An 18,717-nucleotide genomic window follows, 5' to 3' on the forward strand; every position below is an offset into this window, starting at 1 on the left:
GGAAGTGGGTAAATATAAAATCTGTTTAGAAACATTTTAAAAAGACCTAAAAGAAAGAACTGGTGTTCTCTTCCATATCAGAGGTATTCCTGCAGAACATTTGCTCCCCATTTTTGCCTCGTTGGAGAAGAAAATTGGGAAATATGAGTAGTTTGGGGGCAGTGCTATCATAGACCACCCTGACCTTTGTCCAGACTACTGATATATAGAAAGCAGTTTTTCCTTCCCTTAATACCTAAAGCAATCCCATTGCCTCATCTAAGGCTACTGTCCTTGTTTTTCAAGCTTATGTTCTGCATCCTCCCACATTCCACAACACCTGGGATCTCCTCATGGGATCTTCCCAGTATTTGTGCTGGTTTGTACCTTTAGCGGCAAGGAAGCATAGTTTTTTATATGGTTATACTAATGCATTATTTACTTTGTTATCAGCATGAGGGTTCCCATCCAAGTGAGTTTGAAGTGAGCAGTAGTTCAAGCCATGTGTTTCTCAGTCCTGGAAAGCTCGGAGATCTGCTTAAGAAGAGATGACTCGTGGAGAGTATCTGTTAGATCAGCTCTAGTTAGTAAGTACTTTCAGATACAGAGGGTACTGTTCTGAGAAAAAAGTCTAGTTTTCTATTCGTAATTCCACCGCCCCCACCCCCACCCCGCCCCCCCCCAGAAAAAAAAAAAAAAGTAGTCCATTTTGGGGTGAATCCCAAAACTTTCCATTACAAATTTGGTATTACAGGATGGAGAGAGCTTTTTTAGGGATTTAAATGTTGTTTCCTCTAGATGCAACTTTCTGCCATAGTTCAGATAGAGACACGAGCAGTTTTATTCACTGTGATGTCCTGGTTGTACAACCCACCTGTGCAGCAGTATAAGCAGTCAGTGCTGATGCACTTCTTAGGACAACAGAGGTAAGCAACTGGGGAATGAATGAATGAATGAATGAAAAGTTGATTTGGTTTGTTTTTTTTTAATTTGAGAAAGTATCTTCTATGGAAACCACACAAGTCAAAATTTGCATCTTGCATTAACTTTTATAGAAGAGAGCAGGACTAGCAGAATGTGTTCAATATGGAGAAGTAAGACTTGAGAAGAAAATTTAAACTTGGAAGGGAAAATAGACATAAATGTTGTTATACAGATAATACGATGAACAACATATGCTTGTTTAGTGGAAGTGTTCTGAGTCATGAAGGTCGTCTGTGCTAATGTAGGTCAGGTTTTGGGCAATAACTCCTTAATCATTACTGGTCTTTGTTCAGGTCTGCTAGTTTTGTCACTGATGTGCAGTATAGAAAGCATTATACTTTTCCTCTGTCTTTGACACCCAGCCTTCAGAAATATATTCACTGTGGCTCCGCAGTTATTAATTGAAAGCGGTTGAGGGTGTAGCAGCACGGTCTTAATTATTTATTTGAAAATATAGGAGAGGCTATGTTTTTCCTGGAGTCTACCCCCCGTTGCAGGATCTGACACTGGGCTGTTATGCTCAGCAAGCATTTTTTTAGCTTAGTCAGCTGCAGCCCATTGATTAGATCTCGATCTCCTCGTGGCTCAGACTGCACTGCAGTAGTTTGCAGTGCATTGCTGAAGATACTGCACATGTGCGAGGGTGGCTCTGTGAGCCAGTGGGCAGAAAGCTGATGTTGTAGGCAGGACAGTGCATAGCCTGTTTAGACGAGCATGATGAAGGCTGCAGAAATGTGTCAGCTAAAGGAAAAAAAGTATTTATTTTCCAAATGTGCATAGTGGTAAAAATAAACTTTGCTGCAGTGAACAAGGTATGAGAAGAGTATGGTACTTTTTTCCACTAAAGTAGGTTTTTTCCCCCCCAGTGGAAAATGAGCTATAAAATAACACAAAGGGTATTAACTCCTACATCCCAAGACCCCAAATATTCCAACAGAGCAGCCCAGTAGCTTTTATGCTTACTTTGCACTTGAAATGTATGTAAAGCTGTAATGTTATCTAGGAGATAAACATTTTGCAGGAAAATAAACAGATTTGTGGAGCTGTAGTACTCAGAGTACTACATTAGCTTAGGAAGGGATATAATTTTTGTCTTGAACTTCGTATTGTAAAAAGGTCATCAGGTAAAAGGCTGAAAGCACAGCATAGCCACATTGGTTCACACAGAGATGTGGGAAAGGGGAGAAAAAAAAAGGACCTATGTCTTTAAAAATATTGCACATTTGATATATTTATAGAAATGCCATTTCTGTGGGCATGGGTTAGTTATAAAGCAGATCACTGTGAAAATTATGTAAAGGTTCTCATTGATACTTCCATTGTTGGAGTAGCAAATTTGGACTTGAGAAAAGAGTTCTTGTTCTGGTTTAAAACATTACAACTACAGAAAGCTAGTGCAGTTGAAATTAAGTGTATGAAAAGCAGACTAGCTGATGGATTTGAAAAATCTAATAGCAAGCAGGGGCTCTCGTATCTTGTATAACTAGCTGCTTCTCTCTTTTCCTCCCCTGGAAGCCCTGGTTCAGTGAGGGTGACCTCAAATCATCTACATCAGGTGTTGATGGTTTTATTTATGTAGCAACTCTCTGGCTAGAGCTCTTATGCTACAGGAGTGGGGCAAAAGGAAGGACAACTCAGGCTCAAATCCCATATATGTTTGCAGGGAACCAAGCTCCCGTTATCCGTTTCTGAGTGCCTTTATTGCCAAGCTGCAGGGGGGGTACAGCACTTCTGAATGTGTCGTTCCTTCTGGTTGATGCTGTTCTACTTGAAGCTCTGATTCTTCTTCCCACTGGACTACAGAGAGAGGAACAGAAAGCTGTTACTGTGTCTGGTGGTAAAGGAAACAGGGGCTTCACTCCCTGGGTGAGTGAACGTTGAGTTGGGTTGCAGGTCAAATCTCCCCTCCAGCAGGTAAGTGCATTTGCTGCAGGTTACACAGTGCCTATCATACCCTTTCTCTCTCTTGATAATAAATATTCAGTTATTCTATGCAAAAGGAATCCTTTCCAACATGGATGTTCTTAGACCTGCATCTCAAAGCACGCTGTGGCTTAGGGGGGAGGGTGTACTCTGGAAGGAGGGAGATGTGGTTTTCATGTCTGACCAAGGGTTGGAGAGATTTGAGCTTAGCTCTGCTGCATCTTAGTGCTTGTCATGACTGTCTTTTGTCTTCTTCCTTCTGGTAGAAAAGGACCATCTTCTCCATCTGATTCCAGGAAGGCATTGTGATCTGTAAATCTCAAATAAGAATGACTAATACTCCAAAATGCTCTCCAAAACATTTCCTTTTCAGTGGTTCCCCTGCTCTGTATTACAGTGCATGACAAACTTCTCTTCCTCACTTAGTGCTCCCTGTGCTTTTCATGGGAGTGTTCTGTGCTACTTATTCCCCTGGGGGACCATGCATGTAAGAAGCAAGTGCAGCTCTGAGGCCAAAATTCTCTTGTTAAAAATTGAATGATAATTGAGTAATAGGATTACACCTGGAATAAGCTTATGATTAAAAAAATGCTCATTCTTAGCCCTGTTTCTGATGTGAGAAAGGCATCCTTATCTTCAGCACAAGTTCTGGCTCAGGAATCACATGATAAGATGGTTGGCGCATGCTATTCAGAAAGACAAGATTATTCCCTTTGTCTTTGCTGATGTTAAAGTCCATTGGAAACTTTGAATTCTCCTAAAGTAAAAAAGGAAAGATGGCATTTTAATTCATCTCCTTTGGGCCTTTTGCTTTGGAAGGAATAGTAGGAGACTATTAAGCAACTTTGTTAAAAGTGCAAAAACTGTGGAATTCTTAGAACTTGCACATTTTTAGAGAAGACAAATACTGACACTCAAATAAGAAACTCCGTTGGGTTGATTGCTTTGGATTAGTTGATTTCTGTTGGACTAAGTATCTCCCAGCCAAGGTCTATTCTCATTTTACTGAACTGAGTTTTAAGGTTATATGTTAGATTATAATATGAGCTCTTGCCTCTGATCAGGGTGTCCCTCATGTTTCTGTACTGTGCAGTTCATATCTTAAGATACAGTGACTGCTCGCGTGGCCTGGAAGCAGCACTGACCTTCATTCTGCTCTCTTTCAAACCACCATGCAGCACCCCACCAGACAGCGGAGACCCCGCTATTTCTAGGTGGAGCACTGCAGCAATCATCAGGGAAGGGGAAGATGCCTGAAGCTGGCAGCTGTGAAGCATGTAAAGTTGGCAAGCCAGTGACTGTATGGAGATTGCTGGTGAGAAAGCAAGGTGCTGGTTGCATAAAAAGCCAAATATCTTGGGTGGGAACCCATGACAATTCAAACGGGGAAGGGGACAGCTCTGTTGGGATTTAGAAACTTACACGCTAACTTTGGAACTCGCTATGGGTGAAAAGGCCAAAAGACAAGGAAGAGCAAATCCACTTGCTGGTTATTAGATCAATTTGATTGGGGGAAGAAGGGAGGTGTACATATCAGAGAATTTTAGGACGGAAAACCACGGCAGAACCATGCGACTGACCTGTGGTTAGGCTGTACCCATCTGCTCTCAACTTTGGTTTTTGTATTAGGTGTGATGTGTGAGCAGGGGGAAGTTAGTCCCTAGAGGGACCCCTCTCACCACTTTACAGCGCACTCACAAGTCTCACAGGCCACTCAATGCTTTTTGTCTGAATGAAACTAAGTATAGCCCAGGCCAAGACACCTCAGGAGGATGCTGGGAGATGGCAACAGCTAAGCAAGAGACCCAGGTTTCTGGAGGGATACAATATTGAATTGGTTTTTAATTCATTTCTGTTTAATTTTTTTCTCATTTTGTTGTTTTTTATCATGTTTTTCTTTGGGTTTCTCTCTGTTTTACAGTTCTTTTGGGCTCTTCTTTTGAGGCTGTGTTTGATGCGTTGGCTTCCCATCCGCTGCTCGTAACCATCTCTGCTATGAGTTGTGAGTGAGCCATCACCATGCTTCTGGGTTTTCATTTTATTTTGTGCTTTTGTTATATATGGAAGTCCAAATTACACCTGGTTTTCTTTTTTCCCTCATGATATGTTCGCTTTTCAGCAGGATCATGACAGCTACCTAAATGTATGTGATGCCAGAGGCCTAGAACACTTGGGATTCTGCCTGAGGGGCTGGCAGAGATTTGGGTGGTGCCAGTGACTGTGGTTTTGACAATTCTGGGGTTTCAGAGGCAATGGGAGGGGAGTTCTCTTATCTTACATTTTTGGCTCCAGCTTCCTTCTATTCATTTGTGACTCCCCTTTGGGATAAAGTATGCTGCTGTCATTAATGATTCTACAAAGTGCTGCTGTTTAAGTTAGCAAGTCAAAACACATACAAGAGGTGCAGAATTTGTCTCCACAGAAGATGTGGAGATACATATCCCTGCATATACCCCATCAGTCTAACTGATGGAAGCAGAAGATTCCTAGAAGTCACAGAGATATTTCCTTCTACTTTATTTAAAGCTTCCTTTCACTTTTCCTTCTTATCACAACTTTTCAAGCAGGTAATTTCAATCCAAGATATATCTCCAAGTGCTTCCCATGATCTATAGCATTTCCTCTCTCCCCTTACCACCTTCTCTTCAATCTACACTCTCTTTTCCTTTTCTTAGTGCTGGAAATCCTTCCTCTGTTTCCAGGAGAGGTGGGTTAATGGTCCTAGATGACAGCAGACCTGTCAGGTGCAAAGGTGGTGGATCTCATGAGGTGTTTGCGCAGGCTTCCAGAAAGTTAGGGATAAACCAGTGGTCATGTTCCATGAGAATACCACAGGCATAAGAAATGTCAGGAGGAAAGTACTGGCATCCAAATAGAAGTTTTGAGGATGGAAGCTGGAAACCAGGACATCCGAAATATCAATCTAGGGACAAGTGAGGCAAGAGGAATAATGTCTACTTATGAATGTGGTGTAAGGAGCAGGGATTCAGATTAATCTGGAAATACAAGCACTCCTGAAATACATACAAGAAAGACAGACTTCATGTGAATCTAAGGGAGACACTGCTGGCACGTAAAATACAAATGATCATGAGTGTTTGAACTGGAGAATGATGAAAAGCTGATGGGTGCAAAAGAGGACAGTTTGGAACAATGCATCCACTATGTATAGGATTTTGTTACCTAATTCTTTGTGAGGTAGTAAACATTGCTAATATATTGAAAGGAACACATAGCATAATTTTTGCTCTGTGGTAGTGATTTAACAGATTCTCCCAAGGTAAAACTCATTTTAAACCAAGCTTCTAACACAATGCAATATACTTCATATCTCTGCCATCTCCCTGACAGCGCTGTGTAATAAATTACTTTAGCTTTGTGCTAGACACAATCTGAATGCAGGAAGAGATATACTTTACTGTGAGTAACATTTTGGATAGTAATACTGATGTGGAAAAATTAAAAAATAAATCATGTATGGTTTAAAATTGTATTTCAGCTTGCTAGCGTATTACCTTCATCTCATTCTGTGTATTCAAATCAGTTGGCTTATATAAGATTCCATAGTCTGAAGCTCCTAACTGTTACAAGTCCAGTTCTGTGTCAAATGTGGACCAGTTTGGACAGCAAGTACACTTTATCCAGGCTCTTTTCCACTACTGGGCAGTGCAGTGGTGGGATGAAATTTATTAACTGGAAGAAATGAAGTGTGTAAAGAAATCATCTGGAAAATTAATCTTGATGAATTCAGAAGAAAGGTCAATAACAGTTGGGTATACAGTATGTGCTACAATAAATGCCCAGGCAGGAGCTGCTTGTTTGTTTGGATGAAAAACAAGGTATCTCCACAGCCATGGCAATATTTGATTGCAATGATAAGTGACACAGTCAAAAGGCATGACTAATTGCCTTGTGACTGGCAGGGCAGTCAAATATAGTTAGAAGAGGTGAAAACTTTATGAGGGAAAGATGCTGTTAACACAGTTAGCATCTGCCTGTTCTGTTCAAAGCTTTAAACATCCTGTCAAAACAATTGCAAAGACTTGCTCAGTTGCAGTGCTCTCCTTTTGCTGTGGTACCACGTGAGAAAGGACTGGAGAGAGAGCCCTTTGGGTTCAGCTGCAGGACTGGCTTGGTTTTGGGACAGGTGCACAGCTGAAAGATGGCTGGGCTTTTGGCTTGCTTCTAAAAGAGGAGGGGAGTACATTTGCAAACTGCCTAGAGTTCATTTCAGAATAAATCTAATTAAAGACTGCAAAGATAGCCTCTCTGTCGGAAATACTAAGTATTATAGTAATTATTAATCTAAAGAGATTTTCAGAGACATTGCCCATCATACTGAAACCAGCACATGTGGTACTTGGTTCAGTACATTCACAGTTGATAACTGAAGACACTGAAATAGGGAAAGAACGTGAAAGAGAGACTCCCATGGACTGCAAACACTGAACAGTATTGGTTTTGAAAAGATTACAGGTTACACACTAGAATTGTTCACAGTATGTTCTTATTTTACGGCTCATTAAAAGTATCCAAACACACTAGCTTCCATTCATAATGGAAAAGAGGAACATCCTCTTACTTTTGAATACGTAGAGCACATATGCGATGGCTTATTCCAACAGATAAATTCCAGTGGCCAGTATTCTGCTTTTCAGGAATTCACATCAGTGAATTCACTGGAATTCTGAAAAATACTTTGCAGTCATTTGTCAGTGGGAATCCTAAATGTATGCTCCAGGAGGAATGAGGTACATGATCATGAATCAGCTATTACCTGCTGCTAAATGAGTAGCTTTTAGCTCAGGCTGGTGTACTGCAAGATTAAGTGCTGCATTAAGTGCATGGGATACACATACGTGTTCTCCTTGTGGAGTATTTGATTAACATAAGGGAGTTGTAAGACAGACTTGTAGCTTTGGGGTTTTTTGGTTAGAGTCACTATAACTTAAGAGCTGAATTATACACTATTCACGTGTGTATTAGGGGCACGGTGTTGGTGAACTTGTTTAAAAAACATTTGAAGTTTTATTCTTTCGGAGAGTATTGAAACTCACAGCAACTTCCCTGTACCTAAAAGGAAGCAACTGAATTGTATGTATTTAAACTGACAGAAGGGTGCCCTAGAATAAAAATACAGAGTTTTAGGCTTACTTCTGAAAGCATAGGCACAGCTGAAAGAAGAAACATGAATTGACTGACCTAAGTGGGACAAGTTAGGCAATTAGAGTTGTTGTTAATGTGCTTAAATTTCTGCAAGAGGAGGATCTTAATTATGAGTATGTTTAGCTCTTTGCCCAAGCTTCACCTTGTGATGGAAGGTGTCTGGGCCTGAACCTGGTTTTGCCATGTGAATTTTGAAAGCACTGCTGTTAACTCTGGTGCTTCTAGCTAAGCTGAAAGGATTTGACAGATGTCATTATTTAAATGCAATTTTTTCAGAACGATGACATCTTCAGTAAGTGGACTCACACAGTCTAATGTTCTTGTGGAGGCAGCAGTGGCAAGAGTTGGAAGTGTTGCTCAGCCCCCAGAGCAGAGAGAGCCTGCAGCTCGGATGAATAGTTACAGGAGGACCACCTTCTTCCCAAGGCCACTATATCAAGCCTTCACTTCCCAAAGACACAAAGAACAACAGAATCGGAGAAAGAGAAAATAAAAAATACATAGTTAAATAAAGATAATGGATATACTGGGAAGAATCTGGAAAAAAGCAAGAAGTCTGAAAGTCATAAGTTCTTAATTTGTTTCATCTTACAAAGGATGTGGACAGGCAGTGTCAGCAAATGCATATGGTCATCTGCCCTGGGTCAGAGTAGGGAATCCCTGTTCTTGCCCTGACCAGGCTGCCCTCAGGCTTTGCTTAGCTTGTGACTCAGTTTTGCACTTGCACTTGTTTACTAGCTTTTCCTTCGACCTGGAGTTTAAAAAGGAAAATATGATCTTGGAATAATGTTCTTAGCTCTATGTCTAGACCATTACTATTCTAACCTATCACTGTAACCACCTTGCCCTCTCTGTAAAATAAGCTTTTCAAGAAATGCAGAATTGGAGAATGCTGTCTGTTTAGCTGGCTGCTAGAGCAGATGAAGACAGTAAGAGCTTTGTATCCCTTGGGTACCTACGAAATAGCAGTGTAGGTGAGAAGTTCTCAGGAGTTAGCTGCACAGGGGATTTAATAATCTGCTTTGTCTCTGAGATTTTCTGTTGTCTCCCTTCAGCCTCGCAATGTTGCTGGTTTTCGAGGAACAGTCCGCTACGCTTCCGTGAATGCACATAAAAACCGAGTGAGTATTTTTGGGTTATAAGGAGTTAACAGCAAGGTTATTTCTCTTCAGAAACCTGTTTTCAGGAGCAGAGGAGTCAGAGGTGTAAGTTCTGGTTTGTTCCCTACAGGAGTTGGCATATTAGATCAGTTCTATGAGGTGGTCAAGGCTGTTGACTGCAAAATCAAAATTATGATTCAGATATTCGATCCTCTCTAGTTGGCAGCCTTAATAATTGTAATTACTGCATTATCAGATGCTTTTTAAGAGAAAAATAAACAACCCATGCTAAAGTGGAAATCAGGTCAAGTGCCAGGCTGCTTGCTGGTAGTTTCTAGCATAACTTGGCTGTGAATTACCAAGTGCCCGATCCCCAAATCCATTCTCCACCTGGAATTTTTAATACTAACATCAAGCCATCAGGTGAAAAGCCACCTAATGAAAGCTCCGCTTTTTTTCCCCTGAAAAGAGCCATCATTTTCATAGTGTCTGGCCTGTTTCATTCTAAATGCTCCCAGAAGTCTCATCCCACATTCTTCAGTAACATTGCTGTGTGGACAGTAAACCATAAGTTCTCTGGTTCTGCTGCTAAGTGCTTGCCACATGGAAGCTGTCAGGCCTCCTGCATTACCTCCAGGTTTCTGGCCTTACTTGGGATGAGTCTTTAGGGTGACCTGTTACATATGAGGAATTTTCAGGGTTTTTAGGAAAAGAAGTTATTGTCTACAGAAGGTGGAAAGTGTGATGTGGGGAGAGCATTTGACTTCCACCATGAATTCATTCTATTTCCTAGCAGACACTGAGACACGTGAGGTAAAATTTTTGGAAGAGCTGAATAGTGCCAGCTATAGCTGGCATCAGCTGAAGGTATATTTGGACACAAAAATTGCTGTGTAATGCATGCTATTCTGAGAAATCATGTTCTAGACATTGAATGTTGAGCACCAAAAACAACTTCATGTGCTTTGGCAATTTCAGCCTTAATGCCCATGATTTGATTTCCCATTTGCTAGGCCAGGAGGAGAGTGGTGTGTGGAAACATAAATCTGTAAATTGTTGTGGTGCTTGATGATGAGTGTTTTGCAAAAACCCTTGAGTAAATGTTGTCGTGTGAAAAGTGTTTGAATGATATTTAGCTTAAAAATAATAATAAAAAAGACTTTCTACACAGAGTTTGGGTTTTTTCCTTTTTCTAGGTTATTCCTAGAAATATTTTGTTTTATATTAATAAATACTCCACTCCTGTATACTCAGTGAGGGAATATCCTATGGAAAACTTGTGCTTTGTTGTATAGCTGAAAACCTCTTTCCTAATATATTCACAGAAAGGAATAAAAATGATGCTATTCAGGTGGCTGTATTGACTTTACCAAGTTGAATAAATGCTTGAGTTGGCATCTTTAGCCTTTAATCTGGCTTCTTTAATCATTGAGTGGGAAATACGACTTCTCTGCCTGCTTTTTAAAATGAGGTAGCTCATCTGGAAAGCACACCTGGACTGCTGAGCAGCATGGAACTTTGCTCCTCAGTCTTTGTCTCTCTTCTCTCCAGGAGATGGGTAGACATGATGATCTGTGGTCCCTCTTTTACATGTTGGTGGAGTTTGCCGTTGGTCAGCTTCCGTGGCGAAAGATCAAAGATAAGGTAGGAAACCTAGTGTCCATGCTTAAGATAGGGTGCTACATTTTTATTATTATGACTTATTATTCCTCCTTTAGCTCAGTGCAGCTTTTTGCTGAAATAAAGCCAGAACCTGATTTTCATCAGGTCTTACTGCAAGATGCTAGCCTGCTTTTGTGTATTCTGATGTACAGTGTGGAGCTTGTCTTATTTGGAGTAGCTAGACATTTTTCTTATGTACGTTATTAATCATATTTGATCAAGTAACTTTGACTTCGTTCTTACAAAGCAAACAGCAAAAGCAGAAAGACTGAGCTGTCCTTTTGACAAATATAACTTTTGGAAAGGCGGGAGGATAACGGTTTGCTGTGCCAAACAAGCCAAATGGGAATCACAACTGGAAAGTTAAATGGAATAAAGCTACCTGGTCATGTTGTCTTGGAAATAGTTTGTACTACAGAATAAAATCCCTGGAAAGAAACAGGTCAGCTGTGCAGAAAGCCCCGCTAAAGGGGCAGCTGCTGAAGAGTGTTTCCAACTCAGCATTCCCCTTTGACCTTTGACCTTTGCCTGCAGTGGTCAACGTCACTTTGCTAGGAACACCAAACAGGAGAAGTGTGTAGACACAGTGCTGGTCAAAGAAGAGGCCATGTTCCAGGAATGTTAAGACTAGATGGTATTTCAGGAATCATAAGACTGCACGAATATGAAGCAACAGAGGAGATTCTTGGCTCTGAGATACTTTCTTTTTTCCAGGAGCAGGTTGGCATGATAAAAGAAAAGTACGAACATCGAATGCTGCTAAAACACATGCCTTCAGAGTTCCACCTTTTTCTGGATCATATTGCAAGCCTAGACTACTTCACCAAGCCAGACTATCAGGTAGGAGCCTTTCTTTGTTATCAGTCTGATGCATGGCACTTTGGATTGGCATTTGGATTTTCTAACTTTTCCATGCATGTATTCATATCTGCCTGAGGAATACCTTTACTAGCACCAGGAGAAAGTGGTTGGACTGTACCATTCTACAACCTCTGAAAAGTTTTTTCTTCTCCTACCACCACAAAAATAATCCTGTACTCCAGACCAGAAATCTCTTTCCAAGCAGCAGAGTACTTTTGGCTTTCATTAAAACGCAGAAGTTTTGAGATAGTCCAAAGTGACAGAATTTTAGCACAGCTTGCCAAAGTCTACAAAGAGCCTAGGCCAATAGCCCAACATGCACATCAACCCCTCTGTTTTCTTGTAGACTTATATGGGCTTTAGCTGTCATTATCTGTTTCTTTAACATTCATCTTAACAATTTTTTTCTTCCATTCACTGTTTACTATCAGCATATGTGATCAGTTGCAGTAGCTCAATTAACACAATATAACAGAGGCAATTTGATTCTGTGTCCCTGTTTTTATCACAGTGGGTTGCTCTGTACATTAAAGACAGAGTGATGAAACCAACATCTTACTGGCAGATCAGTGCAGTCTTATACGTGTGCCTGCCCCTGTTGATAGTGCATCGAATGAGTGGGAAAATGGTAGGAGGGTGTTCCAGCAAACTCCAACAGTGCTTTTGTATTTTAGCCATGTATGTGTTGCAGCATAGCAACCACTCCTTTTTAAAAAAAGAGAAAAAGGCAAATACTTTCTGGGTAGTACAGTGGAAAAACAACATATTTGTCCCTAAGATGGAGGGCTATAGGGGGATGGAGGGGGGACTGAGAAGATGGAGAGGGAGCTGGATTTGTTTAGCCTGGAGAAGAAAAGTCAAAGAGGGAATCTGATTGCTGTCTTCCACTGCCTCAAGGATGGTTGTGGGGAGAACAGAGGCAGACTTTTCTCAGAGGCAGAAAGGGAAATTGCAACTAAATCTAGGGGAGAAAAAAATCAGAATGAGTGTTCTTAAGTACAGAACAGGTACTCAGAGAAGCTGTGGAATTTTCATCCTGGGGGATTTCCAGATGTCAGCTGAATGAAGAACCTGATCTGACTTTCCAATTAGCCCTAGTTTGAGCAGGTGGTTGGATTAGTGCTCTCCAAAACTCCTTTTGAACCTACATCCTCCTATATTCTATTCCATCTTAAAATAATTGTGCCCTAACAGTACTGAAAAGCCATCTTTGAGGTGGAAATAAAAGGAGTTGTTTCCAGACAATTCTAGTGCAGTACGAATCACAAGCAGATCTTTCACAGTAGGGGATTTGTCTGAAGCTGTGAATTGCCTCTTTGCCTTCAGTTTCTTGCAGGTGCAGCTCTGGGAAGAAGCCTCCAAAAGGGAACTCCCCACAAATGTCTGGCACCTGCAGCTTGCCACCAAATACTGATTCTCTTCTAGCTCGACTTGGAGGTCTATTCCAGCCAGCAAATTCTCCAAACATCTCAGTTCCAGAGATGTCTTTGTATTGATTGATTACAGTGAAAGATTAAAAAATATATCAGATGGCATTTCAATTTGTCACCAGTACCGTTCCCTCAGCGAAATTAAGGAAATTGGGGAAGTATGTCTATATATGAAGTCATGGTTTATTTAAAAATTGGAATTACAAGATTAGAAATAAGGAAACAGAATAAAACATATCAATATAATTTGAAGTTACAGTTCACCAATTCCTTTCTTAGCTCTTTAATATGTTTCAATTTAAGATATACACTCCTCACCAGGTGAGGATTATGACTGCAAATGCTGTCCTGTAGCTGGGCAGGTTTGGTGTTTCATATAGCTATCCAGCTTGAGTTGACCTCCATGTTCTCTTTGAGAGAAATGATGAAAGGGGCAGCTTCACTGGGCTGAAGAAAAGGTTTGTCTGGCCTTGTAGCATGTGTTGGCTGTGGGAAGATTATAAAAGCGTTCATTAACATTTTCTCAACAAGTTCTCAAAGCTTGAGGATCAAGGTTCCTTGAGGCTCAAGAAACTCCTAAACCAAAAATATCTCTGAATTTCGTAGCTCTCAATGAACTTGTCTTCCATGAACTTGTCCAGTCTCCTACTGAATTCATATAAAACTTTAGGATCCACCATGTAACAGGAAGGCACAGCAGCTTCGTGTTTGCTGTGAGAAGAAATACCTTCTTCTTTTTCTTCTAAACCTGCCACCTGCCAGTTTGTTTAATGCCCCTTACATCTCGGACACAACTGTGAACATTGGTCCCTAGCCCCTCTCCTGCTTCCCAGCCACACAGAATCTTACAGACCTCCATGGTATTGCTCTTCAGTTACTCTTTTGCCCAGAGCAAGGGATCCTAGTCCACTTACTTGCTTTTTTCTCAGAAGGAAAGCTTTCCACACCTTTGGTTTGTGTCCCCCTCTGAACCTTGTCTAGTTGTACCTTTGTGAGGTGAGGACTTGCCAGCATTGCATGTTCAAGATGTATGTAGCCCATGAAGTGATAAACTGCAAGTACAATGTTCTGTTCCATTCATAAGACTTTCCAATATTCTACCTGTTTTATCCAGTGGCAAGGCAGTTTGGATTGCTCCTATCTCAGTGTACCAAGTAAAGCTTTGGCTTCTTTTGCAGTGGCATGAAGTTTTAGTAAAATCCTTCCTCTCCCACCTCCATCATTTTGAAGTGGGGAATGATGCATAAATGCTGCATGTGAGCATCTGATAGTAAGATCATTCTGACTGGTCCCTCCTCCCTCACTGTCTGAATTCTGATGTATTATCTCTCTAACTTCTCCTGATATCTGTCTTCTGGCTTTGCAGGCTGCTGGATATCATAAGATGCTTTTGACTTTAGAAAGAGGCCAGAAATGAATGTAAGAAGAGCCGTACTGAGTCAGCCTCTCCTTTCTTGCTCTTTTTTAAATGGAGACAGACAATAGGGGCCTGGCCACTGCTGCTGTCCTCCTTGCTCCAAGTGGTCCATCCCCTGAAGTTTGCAATCTTTTTCTTCAGCTTTGCCACCATCAGCATCTGCAATTGTCCATCTAAGCAGATATGTTAGTGTGAAGGATGGGAAAGGAGGAGGGGTGAAACACACCTATAGCCTTCACCACCATTGTGCAGCACACCTTAACTGTTGCATGAAGGAAAAAGGAACTGCATCTGCTATCTTTAGACTTGGTTTATCACTGTCACAGGAAAAAAGTTTTAGGGATGGAATGCAATGCAGATACTTCATCTCAGTGACTCCATGACTTTCTCCCTTTCCCCCATCCTTCCTTCTCCATATTGTTTAAAAAACCAAAAACAACCTGAAAAAACAACCACACACAAAAAAAAACCCCAGTCCTCTCCCACCACTCAGAGCTGTATTTTTCTCTTTCTCTCTCTTTCTCCATCCACCCTGGCTTATGGATTTTTCTCTCTTTGTGTGAATTCTCTCTTCTGTGTCTCCTAGTTTTCAAGTTCTCCTACTCACACCCTTGCCCCTCTGTGATTAGTTTTTTCTTTTTTACACTTGTTAGCCACCATGATTATCTCTTGTTTGCCTCAATTAAGTAATCACGCTACTGTCATTTCCCCTACTGTCATTTCCGCTACCAGCTCTGATTGGAAAGACCATAATCCTCCGTAATGCATGAAAATAACATTGCTGACACTCAGGACTACAGCTGACACTCTGCAGCATCCAAGTAGTCACCTTGGATTTTCCCTCCACCTTGCGGAGGAAAAGGGGATTACTCCACCGTGTGTCTGCAGCAGGTTCACTCTTAATTAGCCAGCGATCTTCGCTGGGCCCAGAAGCTGATGGGATAGCGAGCTTGTTCTTCCTTGACCTTCTCCCCATGGTAGTGAAAGTTGCCAAGATCATACTTGGTCACAGACGGTGGCTCTAGATCCATGGGAATTGTCTAGTTCTGGACCATTGACACCTATGCCCCAAGGCCAAGCCATCAAAAGGTGTTGGTAGTCATCTGCCTTCCCTTGGCATTTTAGATCTTCCAAAGCACACTTCGTGCTGAGTGGCAGTTTCATCGCAGTGCTGAGCCCCTGAGATCGTGTCAGAAGAGAGGTACCAGGCTGTAACTGAAGAATAAGTGTGACTGGAGACCATTACTCTGTTGGATAGATGGCACAAGCTTTGCCTAGGCATAGGTGAAGAAAATGATGGTAGAATAAAACAGAGTTGAGCTGTCACGTGGTGGACCTTGCTTGCACCTTGTGTTTATGCACTTCTTGGGCTCACGGCCTCTGACATCAGACCTGTCCCTTTAATGGATTGTTGTCAGTGTTGATTCATGATCAGCATTGAACTTCTAGCACTTTCACAGCAGGAGGATGTGGGCTTTAGAGCAGCATTTTTGGGTTTTCTGGCTCATTTGACAGCAAGAGACATGCTTTTTCCCTGGCATAATGAAGATAGGGTATTAGAAAGGTGCATGAAAATCTTTGCTACTACAGTTGCATGCTGAGCCCAACTGGTAGAGGGGTGGTTTCAGATATGGTTGAGGAGGTGGCTGGCTTCTCTCCCCAAAGATCCATCTTTTTGCGGTGAGTATTAGAAAATGAATAGTGACCTTTGGTTCTGGAAGGTTATAGAAATTGAGGTACCTTTGCCTGGGAGCCCATCAGATCCTCTCAGCTGGTGGATTGTGACTTGCACTTAGCCCAAGAAAATGTGATCACATCACCTGTGATTGTGTAAGAGACTGACTGTCTTGTACTCATCCAGAGCAGGTGCGGGACGTTAAGAGCATTGTACATGGACCTCTCCCTTTCAGAGCCAGTCAATACCAGATATTGTCAGAGCATTTGGGAAAGACACCCTGTGGACAACCAGTGCCAGTTTGAGCTGGCATTGGAAGTCTTCCCTCATAAGCTTAAGTTTTCTTCCCAGGCATCCCTCTAGGGCTTACAAACACATATCATGAACATTCCCTTGTCAAAAGAGAACCCCTGCCACTGAAGAGATGTGCCAAATACTTATTCTTCAATACTGTGTTGGGGATTATAGCGCAGATTAGAAACTTGAGCCAGAGCAATTTGCCACGCCTGAAGATTACATCTTCGTAGATGAGCCCCAGAGAATTCAAGGCTGGAGCATCTGGACAATCCGTAACTGTTTTGGGAACTTTTTTCACCTGATATTTCAGGGTTGACTGTGATTCATTTCCTGAACCTTGTCCAGGAGAAGGCATTTAACAAGATATATCATGACAATTTATTGGGTAGTTTTTGCACAATTGGCTGCTTCCCCCTCATTCTATTAGGCGTCAGCCCAGAACATGTTGCGCTACTACAAAATGTGCAATTAAGCTTTATGTCCTCGTGGACATTAACATCATTAATAGAGAAACATGTTGAGCCTCTTCTTTATCCCACCAGTGGTTTTGGTACTCAGTGAGTTGGAATTGCACGTTGTCTGGTGGAAGCTGACAGGCTCTGATGTGACGTGGTCTAGACCTGGCACATGGTCTGACAAGCCATGCCCTCAGCAGCCTGCACCTATCGATTCAGGAGTCCTTGTCCAGTGCTGGGCGGGAAAAGATGCCACAAGGGTTCCCTAGTTCCCATTGCTGTACCACAGTTTGATTTATCTGATGTATTTTCTTTACTGCTTACCCCTTTCTGTTGGTAACTCTGCACCAATAAGAGCCGCAGGAGTCTGAACAGCCCTAAAGGGCCAAAGCTGATCCAGTCCATGCTCTGCCCCTGTTTCAATAACATTCTCCCGTGACTCTGATAACCTTCCAAGAGAAAATTCTCTGTTTCTTCTCACTGAGGTGCTATGAATCTCTGCTTACCCTGTAGATGGGGAAGAGGATCTGATCTGCATATGTTGTCATTGCCTCCTTCCTCTTTCTGGACCCTGGAGAGGTGGAGTGCTTGCTGTACAGTGCAGCTAGTCTGAATGAAAGATACCGCCTTGTGCCTTTCCTGCTGCCTCCCAGCATTCCAGAACAGCCAGCATTTCCTTTGTATATGAGGAATTCACAGTGAGACCTATCCAAACTATTTTCCACCACAACTTCCCTGTGACTTAGAAGCTCTTTTCCAAGTAAGGCCAACTACAGGCACTGTGATAACAGTAGGTCCCCGTCTGCATATGGTGTAGACCTGCTGGGTGTACTGGAGGTTAGTCCTGTCTGGTAGCTTCATGATTTGAGCCTAATTTTTAGATTACAAATAGGTGTATGTAACTTTTTTTTACCTAATGCATGGATGACAGACATATGCGTTATTCTCAGCCAGTAGAGAGAAACTGGAATATCTTCCTGCATCAAGGAAGTCTTATGAAACAATGTTACTTGGTCATCTACTACTTTTTCCTACATTCCCTTACCACCTGAGCTCAGCCTTCACCTAAGCCTCCAACCCCATCAAGTGATTACTCATGATTTTTTTGAAAAAAACCAAACAATAATATTGTTCATGTATACACATGCTTTATATTCACTTCCTTTGTTTTTGTGTTCTGTCCAGACACCAAAAGGCTAGGTCTGTTACTGCCAAGAAAATAGGGCAAGCTAGGTCCATAGTATACAAACTAAAGAATTCTTAATAGAGTGGTGTATACAGGCATAGCTATGGTGGGCACAATATTCTTGCTGAAGAGGGATCCTGGGTTCATTATGAAATAACTACATTTGGAAAACATGACCAGCTATATGAAAGATTAGCAGGGGACTGGAAAGAGCCGGCATGGATTTATCCAGGACAGAGCATACCTGACCAACCTGAGCAGCCTTCTGTGAGGAAATGACTTCCATGGATGCAGAGAGAGAGCAGTGAACGTTATCTGCACAGTCTCTCATAATGTCTTTGTGGCCAAATTGGAAAGAGATGGTTTGAATAAGTAGACCACAAGGTTAGTGGCAGATTGTCTGGATTGCTGGGTGTCAAAAGGTTGTGATCAGCAATGTAAAGTTCAGTTGGTGGCTAACCACTAGTGATACCGCTCAGGAAACAGTACTGGACTAACAGTGTTCAGTGTCTCCATGAAAGACCTGAGTGATGGGACAGAGCACACTCTCAGCCAGTTCACAGAAGATACCAATTTGGGAAA

The 18,717-nt window shown here is 41.8% G+C and overlaps 1 protein-coding gene across 8 annotated transcripts in view; it reads left to right on the forward strand.

Annotated features, from left to right (window-relative positions):
• TTBK1 (tau tubulin kinase 1) overlaps positions 1 to 18,717 on the forward strand; it is a 122,961-nt gene that overhangs the window by 54,848 nt on the left and 49,396 nt on the right. For 6 of the 8 annotated variants that reach the window (XM_055725466.1, XM_055725469.1, XM_055725470.1 and 3 more), the window contains 3 exons: positions 9,108 to 9,173; positions 10,704 to 10,796; positions 11,529 to 11,654. In XM_055725466.1, the coding sequence (XP_055581441.1) occupies positions 9,108 to 9,173; positions 10,704 to 10,796; positions 11,529 to 11,654 (285 nt within the window). Of the gene's footprint in view, positions 1 to 924; positions 4,215 to 4,807; positions 4,889 to 9,107; positions 9,174 to 10,703; positions 10,797 to 11,528; positions 11,655 to 18,717 lie in introns of those variants that run through there. The other 2 variants (XM_055725472.1, XM_055725473.1) reach the window with 2 other exon arrangements.

Source organism: Falco cherrug, chromosome 13, assembly GCF_023634085.1.
Source record: "Falco cherrug isolate bFalChe1 chromosome 13, bFalChe1.pri, whole genome shotgun sequence".
Taxonomy (NCBI): domain Eukaryota; kingdom Metazoa; phylum Chordata; class Aves; order Falconiformes; family Falconidae; genus Falco; species Falco cherrug.